This window comes from Hippocampus bargibanti, linkage group LG08, assembly GCF_051943395.1.
Source record: "Hippocampus bargibanti isolate YZ-2025 linkage group LG08, ASM5194339v1, whole genome shotgun sequence".
Classification (NCBI taxonomy): Eukaryota; Metazoa; Chordata; class Actinopteri; order Syngnathiformes; family Syngnathidae; genus Hippocampus; species Hippocampus bargibanti.
Genome location: NC_142741.1, coordinates 2,995,001 through 3,013,601, shown reverse-complemented (window position 1 = coordinate 3,013,601; position 18,601 = coordinate 2,995,001). Strand labels below are relative to the sequence as shown.

General features: G+C 35.2%; 2 protein-coding genes and 1 long non-coding RNA gene across 7 annotated transcripts in view; 2 read left to right on the top strand and 1 right to left on the bottom strand.

Moving 5' to 3' along the window:
- LOC148894305 (trace amine-associated receptor 13c-like) overlaps positions 1–7,409 on the top strand; it is a 26,095-nt gene extending 18,686 nt beyond the window's left edge. The window contains exon 3 of the mRNA XM_089002216.1: positions 7,274–7,409. The gene's annotated coding sequence lies outside the window, so the exon portion shown is untranslated. The remainder of the gene's footprint in view (positions 1–7,273) is intronic.
- LOC148894303 (glutamate decarboxylase 1-like) overlaps positions 5,023–18,601 on the bottom strand; it is a 14,921-nt gene continuing 1,342 nt past the window's right edge. For 2 of the 3 annotated variants that reach the window (XM_089002210.1, XM_089002209.1), the window contains exons 3-17: positions 17,669–17,731; positions 16,857–17,015; positions 15,746–15,988; positions 15,581–15,671; positions 14,047–14,159; positions 13,851–13,966; positions 12,895–12,974; positions 12,735–12,789; positions 11,372–11,488; positions 10,604–10,668; positions 9,577–9,655; positions 9,349–9,498; positions 7,615–7,722; positions 7,239–7,328; positions 5,023–5,994 (exon numbers count right to left, since the gene is read on the bottom strand). In XM_089002210.1, the coding sequence (XP_088858336.1) occupies positions 5,821–5,994; positions 7,239–7,328; positions 7,615–7,722; positions 9,349–9,498; positions 9,577–9,655; positions 10,604–10,668; positions 11,372–11,488; positions 12,735–12,789; positions 12,895–12,974; positions 13,851–13,966; positions 14,047–14,159; positions 15,581–15,671; positions 15,746–15,988; positions 16,857–17,015; positions 17,669–17,731 (1,703 nt within the window). In that variant the 3' untranslated portion in view covers positions 5,023–5,820. Of the gene's footprint in view, positions 5,995–7,238; positions 7,329–7,614; positions 7,723–9,348; positions 9,499–9,576; positions 9,656–10,603; positions 10,669–11,371; positions 11,489–12,734; positions 12,790–12,894; positions 12,975–13,850; positions 13,967–14,046; positions 14,160–15,580; positions 15,672–15,745; positions 15,989–16,856; positions 17,016–17,668; positions 18,000–18,601 lie in introns of those variants that run through there. The other variant, XM_089002208.1, reaches the window with a different exon arrangement.
- LOC148894304 (uncharacterized) lies at positions 11,411–16,977 on the top strand. 3 transcript variants are annotated; one of them, XR_016115722.1, is made up of 5 exons: positions 11,411–11,496; positions 11,578–11,693; positions 14,005–14,153; positions 15,855–15,979; positions 16,870–16,977. It is a non-coding gene; the product is annotated as an uncharacterized LOC148894304 (long non-coding RNA). The 3 variants fall into 3 exon arrangements; XR_016115720.1 differs by having other exon boundaries at positions 15,768–15,979; XR_016115721.1 differs by having other exon boundaries at positions 15,768–15,979; positions 16,834–16,971.

Below are 18,601 nucleotides of genomic sequence, written 5' to 3'. Positions count from 1 at the left end.
GCCAAAAATGCCTTACTATACATGGTCGTTTTTTTTCTGCTAAAAATGCCTTACTATACATGGTCGTTTTTTTCGGCCAAAAACGCCTTACTATACATGGTCGTTTTTTCGTCCAAAAATGCCTTACTATACATGGTCGTTTTTTTCGGCCAAAAATGCCTTACTATACATGGTCGTTTTTTTCTGCTAAAAATGCCTTACTATACATGGTCGTTTTTTTCTGCTAAAAACGCCTTACTATACATGGTCGTTTTTTCGGCCAAAAATGCCTTACTATACATGGTCGTTTTTTTCTGCTAAAAATGCCTTACTATACATGGTCGTTTTTTTCGGCCAAAAATGCCTTACTATACATGGTCGTTTTTTTCTGCTAAAAATGCCTTACTATACATGGTCGTTTTTTTCTGCTAAAAATGCCTTACTATACATGGTCATTTTTTCGGCCAAAAACGCCTTATTATACATGGTAGTTTTTTTTCTGCTAAAATGCCTTACTATACATGGTCGTTTTTTTCTGCTAAAAATGCCTTACTATACATGGTCGTTTTTTTCTGCTAAAAATGCCTTATTATACATGGTCGTTTTTTTCTGCTAAAAATGCTTTACTATACATGGTCGTTTTTTTCTGCTAAAAATGCCTTACTATACATGGTTGTTTTTTCGTCCAAAAATGCCTTACTATACATGGTCGTTTTTTTCGGCTAAAAATGCCTTACTATACATGGTCGTTTTTTTTCGGCCAAAAACGCCTTACTATACATGGTCGTTTTTTCGTCCAAAAATGCCTTACTATACATGGTCGTTTTTTTCGGCCAAAAATGCCTTACTATACATGGTCGTTTTTTTCTGCTAAAAATGCCTTACTATACATGGTCGTTTTTTGGGCCTAAAAATGCCTTACTATACATGGTCGTTTTTTTCTGCTAAAAATGCCTTACTATACATGGTCGTTTTTTTCGGCTAAAAACGCCTTACTATACATGGTCGTTTTTTCGGCTAAAAATGCCTTACTATACATGGTCGTTTTTTCGTCCAAAAATGCCTTACTATACATGGTCGATTTTTTCGGCCAAAAATGCCTTACTATACATGGTCGTTTTTTTCTGCTAAAAATGCCTTACTATACATGGTCGTTTTTTTTCGGCCAAAAACGCCTTACTATACATGGTCGTTTTTTCGTCCAAAAATGCCTTACTATACATGGTCGTTTTTTTCGGCCAAAAATGCCTTACTATACATGGTCGTTTTTTTCTGCTAAAAATGCCTTACTATACATGGTCGTTTTTTGGGCCTAAAAATGCCTTACTATACATGGTCGTTTTTTTCTGCTAAAAATGCCTTACTATACATGGTTGTTTTTTTCTGCTAAAAACGCCTTACTATACATGGTCGTTTTTTTGGCCAAAAATGCCTTACTATACATGGTCGTTTTTTTCTGCTAAAAATGCCTTACTATACATGGTCGTTTTTTTCTGCTAAAAATGCCTTACTATACATGGTCGTTTTTTCGGCCAAAAACGCCTTACTATACATGGTCATTTTTTCGGCCAAAAATGCCTTACTATACATGGTCGTTTTTTTCTGCTAAAAATGCCTTACTATACATGGTCGTTTTTTTCGGCCAAAAATGCCTTACTATACATGGTCGTTTTTTCGGCCAAAAATGCCTTACTATACATGGTCGTTTTTTTTGGTTAAAAACGCCTTACTATACATGGTCGTTTTTTTCGGCCAAAAACGCCTTACTATAGATGGTCGTTTTTTTTCGGCTAAAAATGCCTTACTATACATGGTCGTTTTTTTCTGCTAAAAACGCCTTATTATACATGGTCGTTTTTTCGGCCAAAAATGCCTTACTATACATGGTCGTTTTTTTCTGCTAAAAATGCCTTACTATACATGGTTGTTTTTTTCGGCCAAAAACGCCTTACCCCCATGGTCGTTTTTTTCGGCTAAAAATGCCTTACTGTACATGGTCGTTTTTTCGGCCAAAAATGCCTTACTATACATGGTCGTTTTTTCGGCTAAAAATGCTACTTACTGTACATAGTCGTTTTTTTTTTCGGCCAAAAACGCCTGGTAGTTTTTTTTCTGCTAAAATGCCTTACTATACATGGTGGTTTTTTTCTGCTAAAAATACCTTACTATACATGGTCGTTTTTTTCGGCTAAAAACGCCTTTCTATACATGGTCGTTTTTTTCGGCCAAAAACGCCTTACTATACATGGTAGTTTTTTTCTGCTAAAAATGCCTTACTATACATGGTCGTTTTTTTCGGCTAAAAACGCCTTTCTATACATGGTCGTTTTTTTCGGCCAAAAACGCCTTACTATACATGGTCGTTTTTTTCTGCTAAAAACGCCTTACTATACGTGGTCGTTTTTTCGGCCAAAAATGCCTTACTATACATGGTAGTTTTTTTCTGCTAAAAATGCCTTACTATACATGGTCGTTTTTTTCGGCTAAAAACGCCTTTCTATACATGGTCGTTTTTTTCGGCCAAAAACGCCTTACTATACATGGTCGTTTTTTTCTGCTAAAAATGCCTTACTATACGTGGTCGTTTTTTCGGCCAAAAATGCCTTACTATACATGGTAGTTTTTTTCTGCTAAAAATGCCTTACTATACATGGTCGTTTTTTTCGGCTAAAAACGCCTTTCTATACATGGTCGTTTTTTTCGGCCAAAAACGCCTTACTATACATGGTCGTTTTTTTCTGCTAAAAACGCCTTACTATACATGGTCGTTTTTTTGGCCAAAAATGCCTTACTATACATGGTCGTTTTTTTCTGCTAAAAATGCCTTACTATACATGGTGGTTTTTTTCTGCTAAAAATGCCTTACTATACATGGTCGTTTTTTTCGGCCAAAAACGCCTTACTATACATGGTCATTTTTTCGGCCAAAAACGCCTTACTATACATGGTCGTTTTTTTCTGCTAAAAATGCCTTACTATACATGGTCGTTTTTTTCTGCTAAAAACGCCTTACTATACATGGTCGTTTTTTTGGCCAAAAATGCCTTACTATACATGGTCGTTTTTTTCTGCTAAAAATGCCTTACTATACATGGTCGTTTTTTTGGGCTAAAAATGCCTTACTTTACATGGTCGTTTTTTTCAGCTAAAAATGCCTTACTATACTTGGTAGTTTTTTTCCGGGTAAAAACACCTTACCATACATACTCGTTTTTTTGGCTAAAAACAAACCAGCATGTATAGTAAGGCGTTTTTAACCCCCAAAAAAACGACCATGTGGAGTAAGGCGTTTTTAGCCGAAAAAAACGACCATGTATAGACACAAAAGAGTGAATTTGGCGAGCATGTTGCGCAATATGGTTGCCACTCGGAAAAACGAGGAATCGCAAAAACAATCGTTGTCACTAGCATTTTAGCATTGTGCTTTTCCCCCAATGAAAAAATAATACATACAAAAATAAATACAATAAAAAAAGGCTTGGCACATTTACCACAACATATTGCACAGTTAAATGTGATTATTTATTTATTTATTTATTCGTAAGGTCAATAAACACGTCCATTATGGAACTCAACCCCATCTTTGGTTCACTAAAGCACATAAAAGACTGATGAAAACCCAAAATATTGAGCTATAAAATAAAAGAAGTAATTAAAAAATAAAGCGATTACATCTGTGACAAAGTACAGTTGATTTACATTTAAGATTTTGGTCACCGTCAAACACATTTTGGTCACAGTACTATTACCCAATACGATACACCGGAAATATATAAAAAGACTGCCATAATAAATACAGGTAAAATCCGACTTACGACCACCCGTACTTACAACCACAACCTCCAGACCCTTTTTTAAAAAAAATTATGCACCGCAACGCGCTAGCAGGCCGGAAACGCGTACGACAATTTTGGCCAGCCAGCATCTCACGTTCGCACGGCAATCGACCGTGTGATTGATTGGATTTCCACTTACAACCATTTTGACTTACGACCATTTGGTCGGAACGGAACTCAGTCGTAAGTAGAATGTTACCTGTACATGTTACATTGACTCCGCCATAGTGTTTTATACAGTAAAGTCTCGTTATATCGATATCGGATATATCGATAGTCCCGGTTATATCGATACTATTTCTATGCACGCACGGAGAAAATTACATGCAAACAGGGTTGGATATATCGATAGTCCCGGTTATATCGATATTTTTTCGGACTCCCTTGAATATCGATATAACGAGACTTTACTGTAATTAAATCACCACCAAAGGAATGATTACATGACATAAACAACATGGTCCATCTTCACACATGTACGTATTTTGCTGTGCAATACTAGAAGGTTGTGCTCTTTTTTTTTTAACCTTTATTCAGTCTTCTAAACTGTTCTGCATAGAATACATGACATTATTTATGGTCGCTCATCAAAGAGCAAATGCGCCACTAATTAATATCATATTTTGTATTTTAAGCTCAGATAACTCCAGATCCATATACATTCATTGAAGGTGCGCCTTATATATAGAAAATGTTTGAAAATACACCATTCCTTGGGGGTGCGCCTTATACATCGGAAAATACTGTAATTATTTTTTTTTTGCCCCGGGCCACCTTGTCGTTATGGTTTCCTCTCGGTGGCCATTATGTAGCTGGCTACCTAGTTACCTATCTATTTGCTGTCTATTAGCTATCTGGCTGGCTACCTAGCTAGCTATCTATTTGCTGTCTATTAGCTAGCTATCTATTTTCTGTCTATTAGCTAGATGGCTATCTAGTTAGCTAGCTATTAGTTATCTAGCTGGCTACCGAGCTAGCTATCTATTTGCTGTCTATTAGCTAGCTGGCTATCTAGTTAGCTAGCTATTAGTTATCTAGCTGGCTACCTAGCTGGCTACCTAGCTAGTTATCTATTTGCTGTCTATCAGCTATCTGGCTGGCTAGCTAGCTATCTAGCTGGCTATTTAGCTAATTACTAAACAAAGAAATTAATAACCAAATAAATGAATACATAAATAAATGAATAATAAATAAATAAAGGATAAATAAATAAATATGTGGATAAATAAAGTACTAAATACATAAATAGGCAAATAAATAAATAAATACATCAATAAACAATTAAATAAATACAAATAGACAGATAAATAGTGAAATAAATATTTACAAACAAATAAATACTTAGATAATAATAAACAAATAAATAAACAAGTCGATAAATAAGTAAATATGTGGATGAAGGAATAAATAAATAAATAAATGCAAAAATAAATAAGCTAGCTATGTATTAGCTATCTAGTTAGCTAGCTAGTTAACCTTCTATCTATTTCAGTTATTCCTGGTTGAGTGAACGCTGGCGCGTGTGGCTGCCGCTGCTCACCCACAGCAAAAAAACTTATCCCGTGACTGTAAAGTGACCTTGAGAGTTTTGAAAGGTGCCATAAATGAAATGTATTATTATTATTATTATTATTATTATTATTATTTCACTTTCAATCACGCATGCCATAACATTAGGTACACCACGTCTTAAGAACCAGCCCATACAGTTTTTGTCGAGCTTTTTGTGACAGGGAGCAAGCTAGCTAGCTCGCAAACGAGCGAGCTAGCTAGCTAGCAAACGAGCGTGCTAGCTAGCTAACTAGCAAATGAGCGAGCTAGCAAGCTAGCAAAGGAACAAGCTAGCCAGCTTGACAGGTACTAGCTTGCTAGCAAACGAGCGAGCTATCTATCTAGCAAAGGAACGCCCTAGCTAGCTTGACAGCTTGCTAGCTAGCTTTTCTGGGGAGCTCATTAGATTGTACGGGCGTACTTAATGATGTGACCTCCAGTGTGCGTACGACTCTTACAAATCTCGTCCGAGCCTTTCGATTTCCTCCACCAGGAAGTCGATATCTGACCTCGTGGCAGCCGCGTTTGAGATGACCATTCGGAAGAAATTGACCTTCTCCCCTTGAGGCTGGTAGCCCACCATTGTGGTGCCAGACTCCATCATCATGGCTTTGATCTTCGGGGCCACCTATTGGAGGGAATCACATTTAAATATTATAACATGGAGTTGAATCCACAAATTCGATCATAAATGCACCAAAAAAATGTTTTGAAGATACTCAATTATTTTGATTTTGAAGAGGGGGGGTCGGTTGAAGCCAATATAGTGATACCTTGGCTTACGGGCTCAATATGTTCCCAGACAGAGTGTGTAAGGTGAAAAGTGTGTATCCCAAAAATAAGTTTCCCATAGGAAACCATTAAAATGAAAATAATCCGTTCCCAGGTCCCCATAAAACATCATTTTCTATTTTCCAAACCTTGAAACTACACAAAATATACCTTATTTTATGTATAATAAATGTGCTATGGTACTATAATTAAAGAAATAAACTGTACTATGTAATAAAGTCGTTTTATTTACCTTTATGATGGTCGTTGATGGCCTGATGGAATGGATTGGATTGGATTTGCCTTTATTAGTCTCGCAGTGGAGAAATTTACATTTCACAGCAGCAAAGTTATGAAAGAAATGAAAGTAGAAAATGGAGTGGCCTGTTTCATCAGCATTAAACACTCGATGAGGAACATAGCCTTCTTCTTTCACCATCTTGAGGAACGATCCCTTGTAGGTGCTTTCTCTGCTATAATTTTACCTAGTTCCTCATCAAAATTGTGTTCCGTTTAGCTGGGTTGATAGCTTTTTGCATCAAATGTACAGATGGCTTGTGCGGGTTATTTGTGGAGCCTGATTGATGGGAATTTTAACCTTGCAGTCTTCACTCTGCCTTTGAAGTACCAAAGTTGAAACGAGTCCAAATTTCACTGTTTTCTATCCATTTTCTCACTGTCTCTGTCGGCTGCCTGTCTCTTTAATCTTTAACCCCCCCCATCACTGCTGCGTTCTTGACCAATCACATGGCTTCAACCGAAGACTGGAGGCGGGCAATAGAGGACAAAAACAGTCGGCTGCCCATTTTGTTGTTAGGTGAACGGGCTCGTTCACGAACGACACATCACTCATTGTGGGAGCTTTGTGTGTATCCCGAAAAATAGTTTGTATGCCAAGGTTAAATGTTCATAAATTTATCGTTCGTAAACCAAAAAAAAAGTTTGTAAGCCAAGGGGTTCGTAAACCGAGGTATCACTGTACTGTAGTATGTGACTTGCTCCCATAAAATGTTGCTTGAATTCCAAATTAAAGAATCTGCAGAATCATTTTTTTTAATCTCACAAATGAATATGCAGAGTGAATTTTCAAGCCGTCCTGACCTTATGCAACGTCTCTTGTCTCTCTTGACCGGCAGGGATGCCGCGCAGGCTCGGCGGAAGGTACCAGAAGCATACGTTGGTGTGCTGCGGCTGATAAAAGACGGACCATTTCTCAGAAAAAAGCTGATATGAGGCCAAATAAGGAATGCAACATGAGATACCCCAGAACCAGACACTCAGTTTTGCTATGGTGGGTGTGTAAATCATTCTTTCTATTTTTTGGGGGGGGGATGTGGGTAAGCCAATTTTCGCACCAGCAACACTTAAAGTATTCCCATGTAAAAAAAAAATAATAATAATAATAAATGGGTGGAGGGGGTGGAGTGCTTATTGACTTTTGGGACACCTCATGTTGTAGTAAAAGGAATGAGCTCACCTCTGTGTTAAAAACCATCTCGAAGCCTTCTCGGTCTTTGATTTTGTTGTAAAGGTACGACGACAGTTCCAGACATTTGTCGATATGTTGCTCGAATCCCACTGTTCCCTTTTAAACATCGAGGGGGAGTAAATGACATGAGATTTTTTTTTACATGACGGACTCCATAAGCGCTTGTAACAATGAATATGTCTCATTATATATTTCAATATTTCATTCCAATGACATTTTGCTATAATGTGACGCCCGCACTCAGCCATCAAGTGAGTCGATCCCAATAAATACAATAAATAAATAAAGGTAAATTGTAAAAAAAATAGTGAGACAAATAAATACGTTGATAGAAAATAAATCAAAATAAATTAATAAATTAATAAGAAAATAAATAAATAAATAAATAAATAAATAAATAAATAAATAAAATGAATGAATAATAAACTATGAATAATAAACTAATACATTAATAAAACAAGTAAATAAATAAATAAATGGATAAATAAAATAATACATAAATAGGCAGATAAATAAAGTAATAAATACATTAATAGGCAGATAAATAAATACATACATAAATAGTAAAATAAATAGTTATAAACATAAATAACTACTTTGATCATAAATAAATAAATGTAAATTGTAAAAAAAATAGTGAGACAAATAACAAACAAATAAATAAGTTGATAGAAAATAAATCAAAATAAATTCATATATTAATAAGAACATTAATAAATAAATAAAGAAATGAATACATAAAATGAATGAATAATAAATTATGAATAATAAACTAATACATTAATAAAACAAGTAAATAAATAAATAAATGGATAAATAAAGTAATACATAAATAGGCAGATAAATAAAGTAATACATTAATAGGCAGATAAATAAATACATACATAAATAGTAAAATAAATAGTTATAAACATAAATAACTACTTTGATCATAAATAAATAAATGTAAATTGTAAAAAAAATAGTGAGACAAATAACAAACAAATAAATAAGTTGATAGAAAATAAATCAAAATAAATTCATATATTAATAAGAAAATTAATAAATAAAGAAATGAATACATAAAATGAATGAATAATAAATTATGAATAATAAACTAATACATTAATAAAACAAGTAAATAAATAAATAAATGGATAAATAAAGTAATACATAAATAGGCAGATAAATAAAGTAATAAATACATTAATAGGCAGATAAATAAATACATAAATAAATAGTAAAATAAATAGTTATAAACATAAATAACTACTTTGATCATAAACAAATACATAAATAAACAAGTACATAAATAAATAATAGTTATTCATAATAATAATGCATAGATAAATAAAGGAAAATAAATAAATATGGAGCTAAATAAAAAAAATAAAATAATAAATAAATAAATAAATACTATTAGATAACTCGTAAAATAAATAGTTACAAATAAATAATTTGATAAAAATAAATACAAATACATTATACATAAATATTGAAGAAATGAATAAACTAGTAAACGAATAAATAAACTAATACATAAATAACTAAATAAATATATTAATTAAAAACGAATAACTAAACAAACAAATAAATACATAAATAAATAAAAAGCGAATAAAAACATAAATAGATAAATAAACAAAAATAAAATAAAAAAATTATAATAAATACATAATTAAATTGGTCCGCTAACACGCTGAAACTGAGCTCCAACATTTCCACATTTCAAGCATCGGGTACCTTTGCCTTCCACATGAGCCAGAACTTGAAGATATCAACATGGCGTCCACACTGGATGGCCTTGTCCCCGGTGTCGTACCCCACGTCGTACTGCTTGTCCGGCTGGAAGAGGTAACCGGCGCACATGGAGTTGCAAGCTTGTAACAAGCCCTGCAAGCAACAAAAAAAATGACAACGGTCATCAAAAAAGGTCCAAAAGTTTGACAATGTGCAAGAAAGAAATCTGACCTTTTCTCGGACCAAAATGGCGGAACACTGCAGGGGCACTCCCATCATCTTATGGGGGTTCCATGTGACCGAGTTGGCTCTGCGCACATCAATCGATTATCTCACCAATCGATTTTTCGGAATTTCATTGGATTTTTTCCCCGAACACAGAAGCACTCGGATGGCGAAGGATCCCGAGGCAGGAAGTAACAAAAATACAAATACAACAAAAATCTTTTAGAATGTGGCGTTTCATTACGCTGCAATAATAGAGGTTTTCATTCAGGAGCTGAACAGTCAGTGAGGTCGATGTTCCCGTTTGAACATTTCAACAAGAAAAATTTTGCTAAAGTTGAGAGAACATGGCAATAGAGGGGGCTGATTAATTCCTTACGCGGAGCTTTGTCGCCCTCTTCTGCCTCTTTATGGTGCAACACGACGTTCTCAGACCAAACAAGTACTGCAAAATACATTGACGTGATGGAAGGACTGCTACAATGTGTCTTTTTTTCGGTCAGGGACGTTCCTTCAGTGACGTAACGTGAGGAATCGTCACCAACTCAAAAACAAGACTTCCTGAATATTCAGCGAGAGTCTTAAAACGTCCGTTTCCACAGGCTGATAAATTCCTTTTATTGAGCTTGGACACCCTCTTCTGGCGGCTTTTGGGTGCAACACAAGGTTTTCAGAGCAAACAATACAGCAAAATACATTGACATGATGGAAGGACTGCTACAATGTGTCTTTTTTTCGGTCAGTGGGCGTTCCTTTAGTGACGTCACGTACGGAGTCGTCACCAACTCAAAAACAAGACTTCCTGAATATTCAGCGCGAGTCTTAAAACGTACAATATAGCTATATGCGGTCAGTCATTTGAAGCCATTTTACAAATCATGGACACAACTTGTCCGGAGACGTCGGTTGTCATTTAAGTATCGGTAACTGGAATCGGCTCCCTTAATGAGTTCCCGATAACTTAAAACAAGGCAGGTATCAACTGGGTACCTCGTCTCTGTCATCGGATATGATCGAAATTGTTATACGGCACCTCTCGACTCCATTCAGCTTGTGTCTGTGCTTCCTCGACATGAGCAAAGCTCCTCCCCACGCACCCTGCACACATTTTTCCCCCCAAACAGTGAGAACACACAGATACAGTGAGACCTCAACTTACAAACTTTTTGTCTTACAAACGTCAAATTTATGAAAATTAAACCTTATAATAAGCACTATTTTCATAATACACACCCACCACGGCTGGCGGAGTGATCTTCGGCGGAAGCACACGACCGAACAGCACCAGAGGTTAAGTTACCAACAGTCCTTATGGAAGGTGACTCTCCTTCCATAAGCCATCAACGACCATCAAAAAGGTCAATAAAACTTTATTTTACAGAACAGTTTATTTCTTTAATTACAGTCGTCATGCAATGCGCCTCTCTTTCCAAACAGTAATTCCCTTTGACCTCCAACGCCATTCCATTAAGCCATAAATGACCATCACAAATGTAACTAAAGTGACTTTGATACAATGCAGTATATTTCTTTCATTACAATACAATAGCACATTTATTATACATAGAATAATGTATGTTGTGTGTAGTTTTAAGGCTTATTTAGTTGAAAAGTATATTTTATGGAAACCCGGGAACGGATTATTCCCATTTTAATGGTTTCCTATGGGAATTTTTTTTTTTGAGATACACACTTTTCGCCTTACACACTCTGTCTGGGAACCAATTAAGTTCGTAAGTTGAGGTCTCACTGTATTTTGAAACATGAATTTTTCTACATATACGACGGGACAATCCCTTACATCCACATGAAGCCACATGTTGTATTTTTCACAGATGTCGGCGATTTGATTGATGGGATCGAACGCTCCGTAGACGGTGGTGCCCGCCGTGGCGTTCACATACATGGGGACGAAGCCCTGCAAAGGTAAACCAACGGTCATCATATTCCTTTTCTGACATCAGAGAGACGAGATTGGTGCATTTGGGTAATAACGCACTCCTGCAGATACGCCGCGGATACGCTTTCAACAAAAATTGGTTGCCCTCCTTCGCCCGCCCTCGCATCACTTTGCCTTGAAGAACGACTCGCTCCACTTGACACCGCAAGAGCCTCCCTCACATGTGAGCGTTATTTGTATAACCTCGCCTGCCCTGGTAAAATGTGCAAGTACACCGTGTACGAACGCCTCGTTGTACATTTGACGCAAAATATGGAGAAGAGAGCAATTGATGAATTTGATCTAGATGTCAAAAGTCCAGTTTCAAGTTTTGTCATTTATCTGCAGAATAACACCGATAAGTATATTTAGATTTTTGTTTAATTAATTCTTAAAGGACAACCGACGTCTCCGGAAAAGTTGTGTCCATAATTTGTAAAATGTCTTCAAATGACTTCTACTAAGCGTATTTTACAAAGATTCCACCGCATATAGCTATATTTTACGTTTTAAAACTCGCGCTGAATATTCCGGAAGTCTTGTTTTTGAGTTGGTGACGAGTTCTCACGTTACGTCACTGAAGGAACGCCCCTGACTGAACAAAGGACACATTGTAGCAGTCCTTCCATCACGTCAATGCATTTTGCTGTACTTTGTTTGGTCTGAAAACTTCGTGTAGCACCAAAAAGAGGCAGAAGAGGGCGACAAAGCTCCGTGTAAGGAATTAATCAGTCGGTGGAAACGGGCTGATTAATTCCTTACACGGAGCTTTGTCGCCATTTTCTGCGTCTTTTTGGTGCTACATTTCCCGCAACCAGATACCTCAAAATGGCACGGAGTGAATTCTTTAATCGATTGCAAACATGTATGCTTTCCTCTTCAGAACTATTTGAATCATATTCAGAACTGGATGAGTAAAAAGAACGCATATTGTCCGAATCGGAAGCCATTGTTTTGATTCTCCAGCAAGGCAAGACGTCTTGGGGTGACACCACGAACAAGGGGGCGGGACCTTCTCAAAATGGCCACTTCCGGGTTCATTTTTTTTTTGCAGATTTTGGACACTTTAAGTCATTGTTATTGGTGTTTTGCATTTGACTAAAAATATCATACTGCGTGTTTTGGGTATTTTAGATGCTATAAAACGTTTTTCTGATGTCAGTTAGGAAACAAAAAAGTGACGTCGGTTGCCCTTTAAAATTAATGTATTGATTTTTGGCCTCACCTTTTTCTTCACCGCGATTACTTTGGCTTCCAAATCAGCTGGAATGACTCTTCCTCTGGAAAAAAAGAAAATTCACTCATCATCAATTGTTATAATGGCTCATAAATCCCAAAATATTTTAACTAGAATTAAAAAAAAATGTAAAAAAAAAAATCACAACCTCTCATCTGTGCTGAGCAGAATCAAGTTGTCGGTCCCAAAGCCCAATGCCGCACTGGCTTTTTTGATTGAGTAGTGGCTCTGTCACAAGAAAATCTCAATCAGCATTTGAAATAAAATAAAATAATTAAAAATAAATTAAATTAAAATAAATTAGATACAAATAAATTAAAATAAACTACATTAAAATAAATTATTATTAATTAAGATTAATTAAAACCAATTACGATTAAATTACATTAAATAAAAATGAAATTAAATCCAAATAAAATATTTAAAAAAAATACATTTAATATACAATACAATACTGACATTGATATCAATATCAAAATGTAAATCTAAATTTAAAAATTCAATGTAAATGTAAATTTAAATTTGAATATGAATTTAAATGTAAATTTAAATAATACATTTTAAATATAAAATATAAAATAAAAAAATAAAAAATACAAAATACAAAATACTGGATACAAAATAATAAATACTAACTACTAAATACAAGATAATAAAAAATAAAAAATTACTAAATTAAAACTAAAATAACATTTATCTAATTAAAATATATTTAAATAAATAACATTAAAATTAATTAAAATTAATAAAACTACATTAAATTAAAATTAATTAAAAATAATTAAAATTACATTAAATTAAAATGTAATTCAATTACATCAAAATATATTTTTGTAATTTAATATACAATACGATACAATATTGATATCAAAAACAAAATCTAAATCTAAATTTAAAAATTAAATGTTAATATAAATTTAAATGTAAATGTAAATTTACATTCAAATTTAAATGTAAATTTACATTGACATTTACATTCAAATTTACATTTAAATTTAAAATAAAAAATACAATAAAAATTACACTAAATTAAAAAAAAAAAAAGAGAATAAACAATATAGAATACAATAAAAGATCTTGCCCGGTCGCCAGTGTTGAACGAACATGCTCAGAAGTGAAGAGGACCAGTCGAGGTGCAGCTGCCATGCCTTTGCTTTTCACCTCCGGGAAGAACTTGTAGCGTGCAATCATCACGCCGTACATGTTGGAGATGGCTCCTCCTGCAGGAAACCAGATGGGCTCTCTTTCTCTCTCTCAGCGGCTGACACATCCCATCAAGTGTGACACGGGCGCTCCTTACCTGGAGAAAAAATTCCATCCCCTTCCCCCTCGGGCCAGCCGATGAATTCTCGCATCTTTTTCAACGTCAGCTGCTCCATCAGGACGAAGACGGGCGCGATTTCATAGGTGAACCTGCGACACAGGAAATCAAACGCATTTCAGCCATTTTCATTGGCCAACGAATGGGAACACTTTTATCAAATCCGATAATACATTTGAAAATGATGCCTTGAGATAACAGTTTAATTTGTTTTGTGACCAAGTTCATAATCCAAACCACTTGGACTTCAAATCGTCTTTCCCCATTGAAATGAATGGAAATGCCATTAATCCGTTCCAGCCAGCAACAAAAAAGTAATAACTAACTAACTAACTAACTCACTAACTAACTAAATAAACAAATAAATCAATCTTTTTAACTCATTCACTGCCAGATGTGCAAAAATGTGTCCGCTCCATTAGCAGGGTTTTTGTCATTATCACTCCAACACTAATACAGCCATTGCATGGCAATACTTTATCTCAGCCCAAACATTTCTGATTATGGCGATGCCTTGAGATAAGAGTTTAATTTGTTCTGTGACCAAGTTCATAATCCAAACCACTCGCACCTCAAATTGTCTTTCCCCATTGAAATGAATGGAAATGCCATTAATCCGTTCCAGCCAGCAACAAAATAAATAAATAAATAAATAAAAATAATAATGAATGAACAAATAAAAAATAAATAAATACAACTATAAATAAATAAATAAATAAATAAATACATAAATAAATCTTTTTAACTCATTCACTGCCAGATGTGCAAAAATGTGTCCATTCCAATGCCAGGGTGTCATTTTCAAGCAAATTCCAGGACCCACCCAATCGAGACTTTTAGGAAGACATGAATATTCAATACAGCGCAAGAAACATTTCACTCTCGTCTTTCATCCGCAAAAAAAAAAAAAAAAAAAAAACAGTTAATTCCTAAGTTATACGTGTCTGGAGTTATGAGCTTAAAATGGGGGCGGCTGTCCAAAATTAAAATAAAATACAGTACATATTGATTTATATAGCGCTTTAACACAAGCTGAAGCTGTAACAAAGCGAAAACATGGACAAAAGGCCCCTCGTGCAAGGGGAAAAAAAAAAACATCGCTTGAGGTCTGACCAGCGCTTCATCTACACCCAATAAATTCAGGAATGGCGGCGTATGAGTTAAGTTTATTTTGGCAAGCAGGTGCACAAAATAATATCATCTTGATGGGATGTTTTTTTTAATTATGTTACGCATGTATGGGATGTTGCTTTTTTTGCATTCGCCTGATGTAATAAAAAGGAATAAATTCAAACAAAAAATATTTCCAATATGCAAGTACATTCTATTTTAATATGTTATTATTTTCTATTTTTTAATACAGTACAGTAAGTGTTGTTTTTTTTGTGATTCTGAAGCATTTTACAGTTTTTGATGCTGTTATGGCGAAAGGCTGAAACGGATTCTTGACATTTCCATTCATTTAAATGGAAGACGTCAATTTGAGTTACAATTCAATTGAGAAAATGCTTACATGTTGGTGTTGGCCGTTGAGGTGAGCCATTCTCCTGCCAAACCGACAATGTCCAACCCAGTGGAGAGCTGGTTGAAGAACCTGGGATGACCTGGATGGACATTGATCAATCCGTAAAACACCATCATGGGCCTCGTTGTTGTCCCCCCCCCTTAATCGCCTCACCTGTCCTCACGCCATACTTTAGCGTATCCCGACAGTCCACCAAGATCTGCTCCAAGGACTCTGGCTGGTCCGAGAGCTCCAGATTGAAACCTTCCATGCCCTCCAACAGCTGGTGCGGATGATGGAAATCCAGGACCTTGGTGGACCTGTCGAAGGTTTTGCGAATGTAGCTGGTGAGGATTTCCACCACCTCCAGCAAGAACTGCATGGTGGGCTCTTCTCCATTTTTGGCAGGTAACAGCTCTGCAAAAACAACTCAATTATTGTCTGCATAAGAGAATGCACTAAAAAAAATACAGAAACCGGTTCGAAAATCAATTTGTCTGAAAACCGAAATGTCATTTTCCATTGTAATCAATGTAAAAAACTTTAATCCGTTCCAAATCTAGAAAGCAACTTCTTAAAAGCACCTTTTAACTATTTTACAGCATAAAATGGATAAACGTGATAATAGAGCAGGCCAATTTGTAAAATCTATATAAAGAAACTGCCATGTTTTATTAACAGAGGGATATAAAAAGTCATTTTTAATCAATTTGTCTGGAAAATAGTTGACAGATTGATTGATCATTAAAATAATTGATATTGATGACCCTATTGGATATGAATTTGTGTGCATTTTTTTCCTCTTCAGTTACCAAATTAATTCTGTGTAAAAGTGACATGAAAAAAACTCACTTTTAGTTTTATATTTAAGTATATTTGAGATTCCTTGTTATTTTTCAAATTCATTGTACATGTTAATTTATGTATGCATTTTTTTCATTCATTTTTAATGTATTTATTTCTTCATTTTTTTCCATTTATTCATTTATGTATATATTTTTTCATTTATTTATGTATGTATTTATGTATGAATGTGCGTACGCATTTATGTATTTATTCATTATTATATATTATTTATTTATTTATTTGTTCATATTATTATTTATTCATGTATATGTGTATTTGTTCATTTATACATTGATTCATTTATTTTGATTATCTATTTATTATTTATTCATTCATCCGTTTGCTTGTTTGTTTATTTTGGGGTGTTACACATTTTCTTCCACCTTTTAAAACCACCAATTACGATTTTTCTGAAGGTGTTCAGGTGTCCCTTCCCTACCTCTTGCAAACAGGTTGGAGAAATCTATTTCCGTGCGTGTGAAGCGCGCGCCCCCGCCGCCGTTGTCGCACACGTGCATGAGGCTCCTGGCCGCGCGCTCCTTGATCGAACCGGCGAAGCCACTTCTGTCTTCCTCGTTGTTGTTCTTCTGCAAGAAACCTAACACATTCATTTCAATGATTAAAAAGTTAAAAAAAAGCACTCCAAATTTCGTGTATTTCAACAAGTCTCCTCGTCTTGTCGGCTTTTTTTATCGTAGAGAGGCAAAAAAAATAAGAATACTTTTATTATGAAACTGGTAGGGCGTGATGACGTCACATGCTGACAAACCACTTCCGTTAATTCGTCGTAAAGCTTCCCAAAATCGCTCACAAAAATATATATTTTCATCAATCAAAGAATTACAATTTGAATAGTCCTTTGGAGATTGTGTTTGTTGCCAATTTATTGGTCTTTTTTTCTTTTTTTGTCAGGTTGTCTTTTATGATGCAAATGAATAGCTGCCGGCTAATTAATACGCTCGTGATGAAAGCAGCGGAACGTGTCGGTCAAAAAAGAAAGTGTTCCGGCCCACCGGTGCGTGGCACTCACTATTATGGGATGTGTCAGCTCGCTCGAGAATGGGGAACTCGGGGGGGGGGGTCTAAAATTGGCTTGAATTGACACTCGGAGAAGCACATCGTAAAATCCATCGCTAATTCCCATTCTTTGATTTCATCAGCTTCCACTCAACAGTAATATAGAACTTCATCGTTCATTTTGGCGACCCCCCCACACAGACACACACACATAAAAAAACCGCAATGACTTACCACAAATCTTCATTCCCAATTTTCTTGTACATCCATGAGCAACTCCGTACCAAGCTTCATAGCCTAAAAGCGTAAGAAAAATAATAAGGACAATAAATGGACAAAGCAAAGATGACATTGTATCAACATGTAAATTAAAAAAAAATGGCGATAACAACAACAAGTCCGGATAAACCAACACATCTTGCCTATGGGCCCTTCGCATTTAACCCCTCCTTGACCTAATTTAACTTGAAATTCATTATCGTTCAGCTTCAAATGGGACCCATTAAAAAAAGGGGGATAAAAAAGGAAATAAGGTTTCCTTATCGCGGTTTTGCAGACACACGCGGGGAAGGGGAGGGGCTTAACCCCCCCCACCCCTGTTTAAAAAAATGAGCAATTTCGTGGTTTCCGGGTTCGAACAACAGCAAATCGGATCATGACACAAATCACTGGCCTGTGCTCAGCTGTTTGGACCAAGATGGCACCATTTAAAGCAATTTTAGATGAAACATAAAAAAACACACACCTACTCTATGCATCAAAAAAAAAAACAAATAGTCCTCACACTGTTCGTTTTTTTTTTTTTTTTTCGTGGCAATAACACACCCTCTATTCACTCGTCTTGTTTTGTTCTTGGAAGGAAAGAAAAAATATATATTTATATATTTCCCCCAAGGCTGTAAATGTTCAAGTGTTCCATAACGGCCAATTTAATATGGCTCAATTAATTGCCACTTTAGGGTCTCTTTACACGCATGCATCCATGATGGCCGCTTGACACACGGACAGACTGAACGACAACCAAAACAACAACAGCCACAATAATCATTATTAATAATAATAATAATAATAAAAATACACATTTTATTTATAGATATATAAATAAATATGTAAAAAAATATATAAAACATAAATACATATGAATATAAACAAAAATACATCAATAAT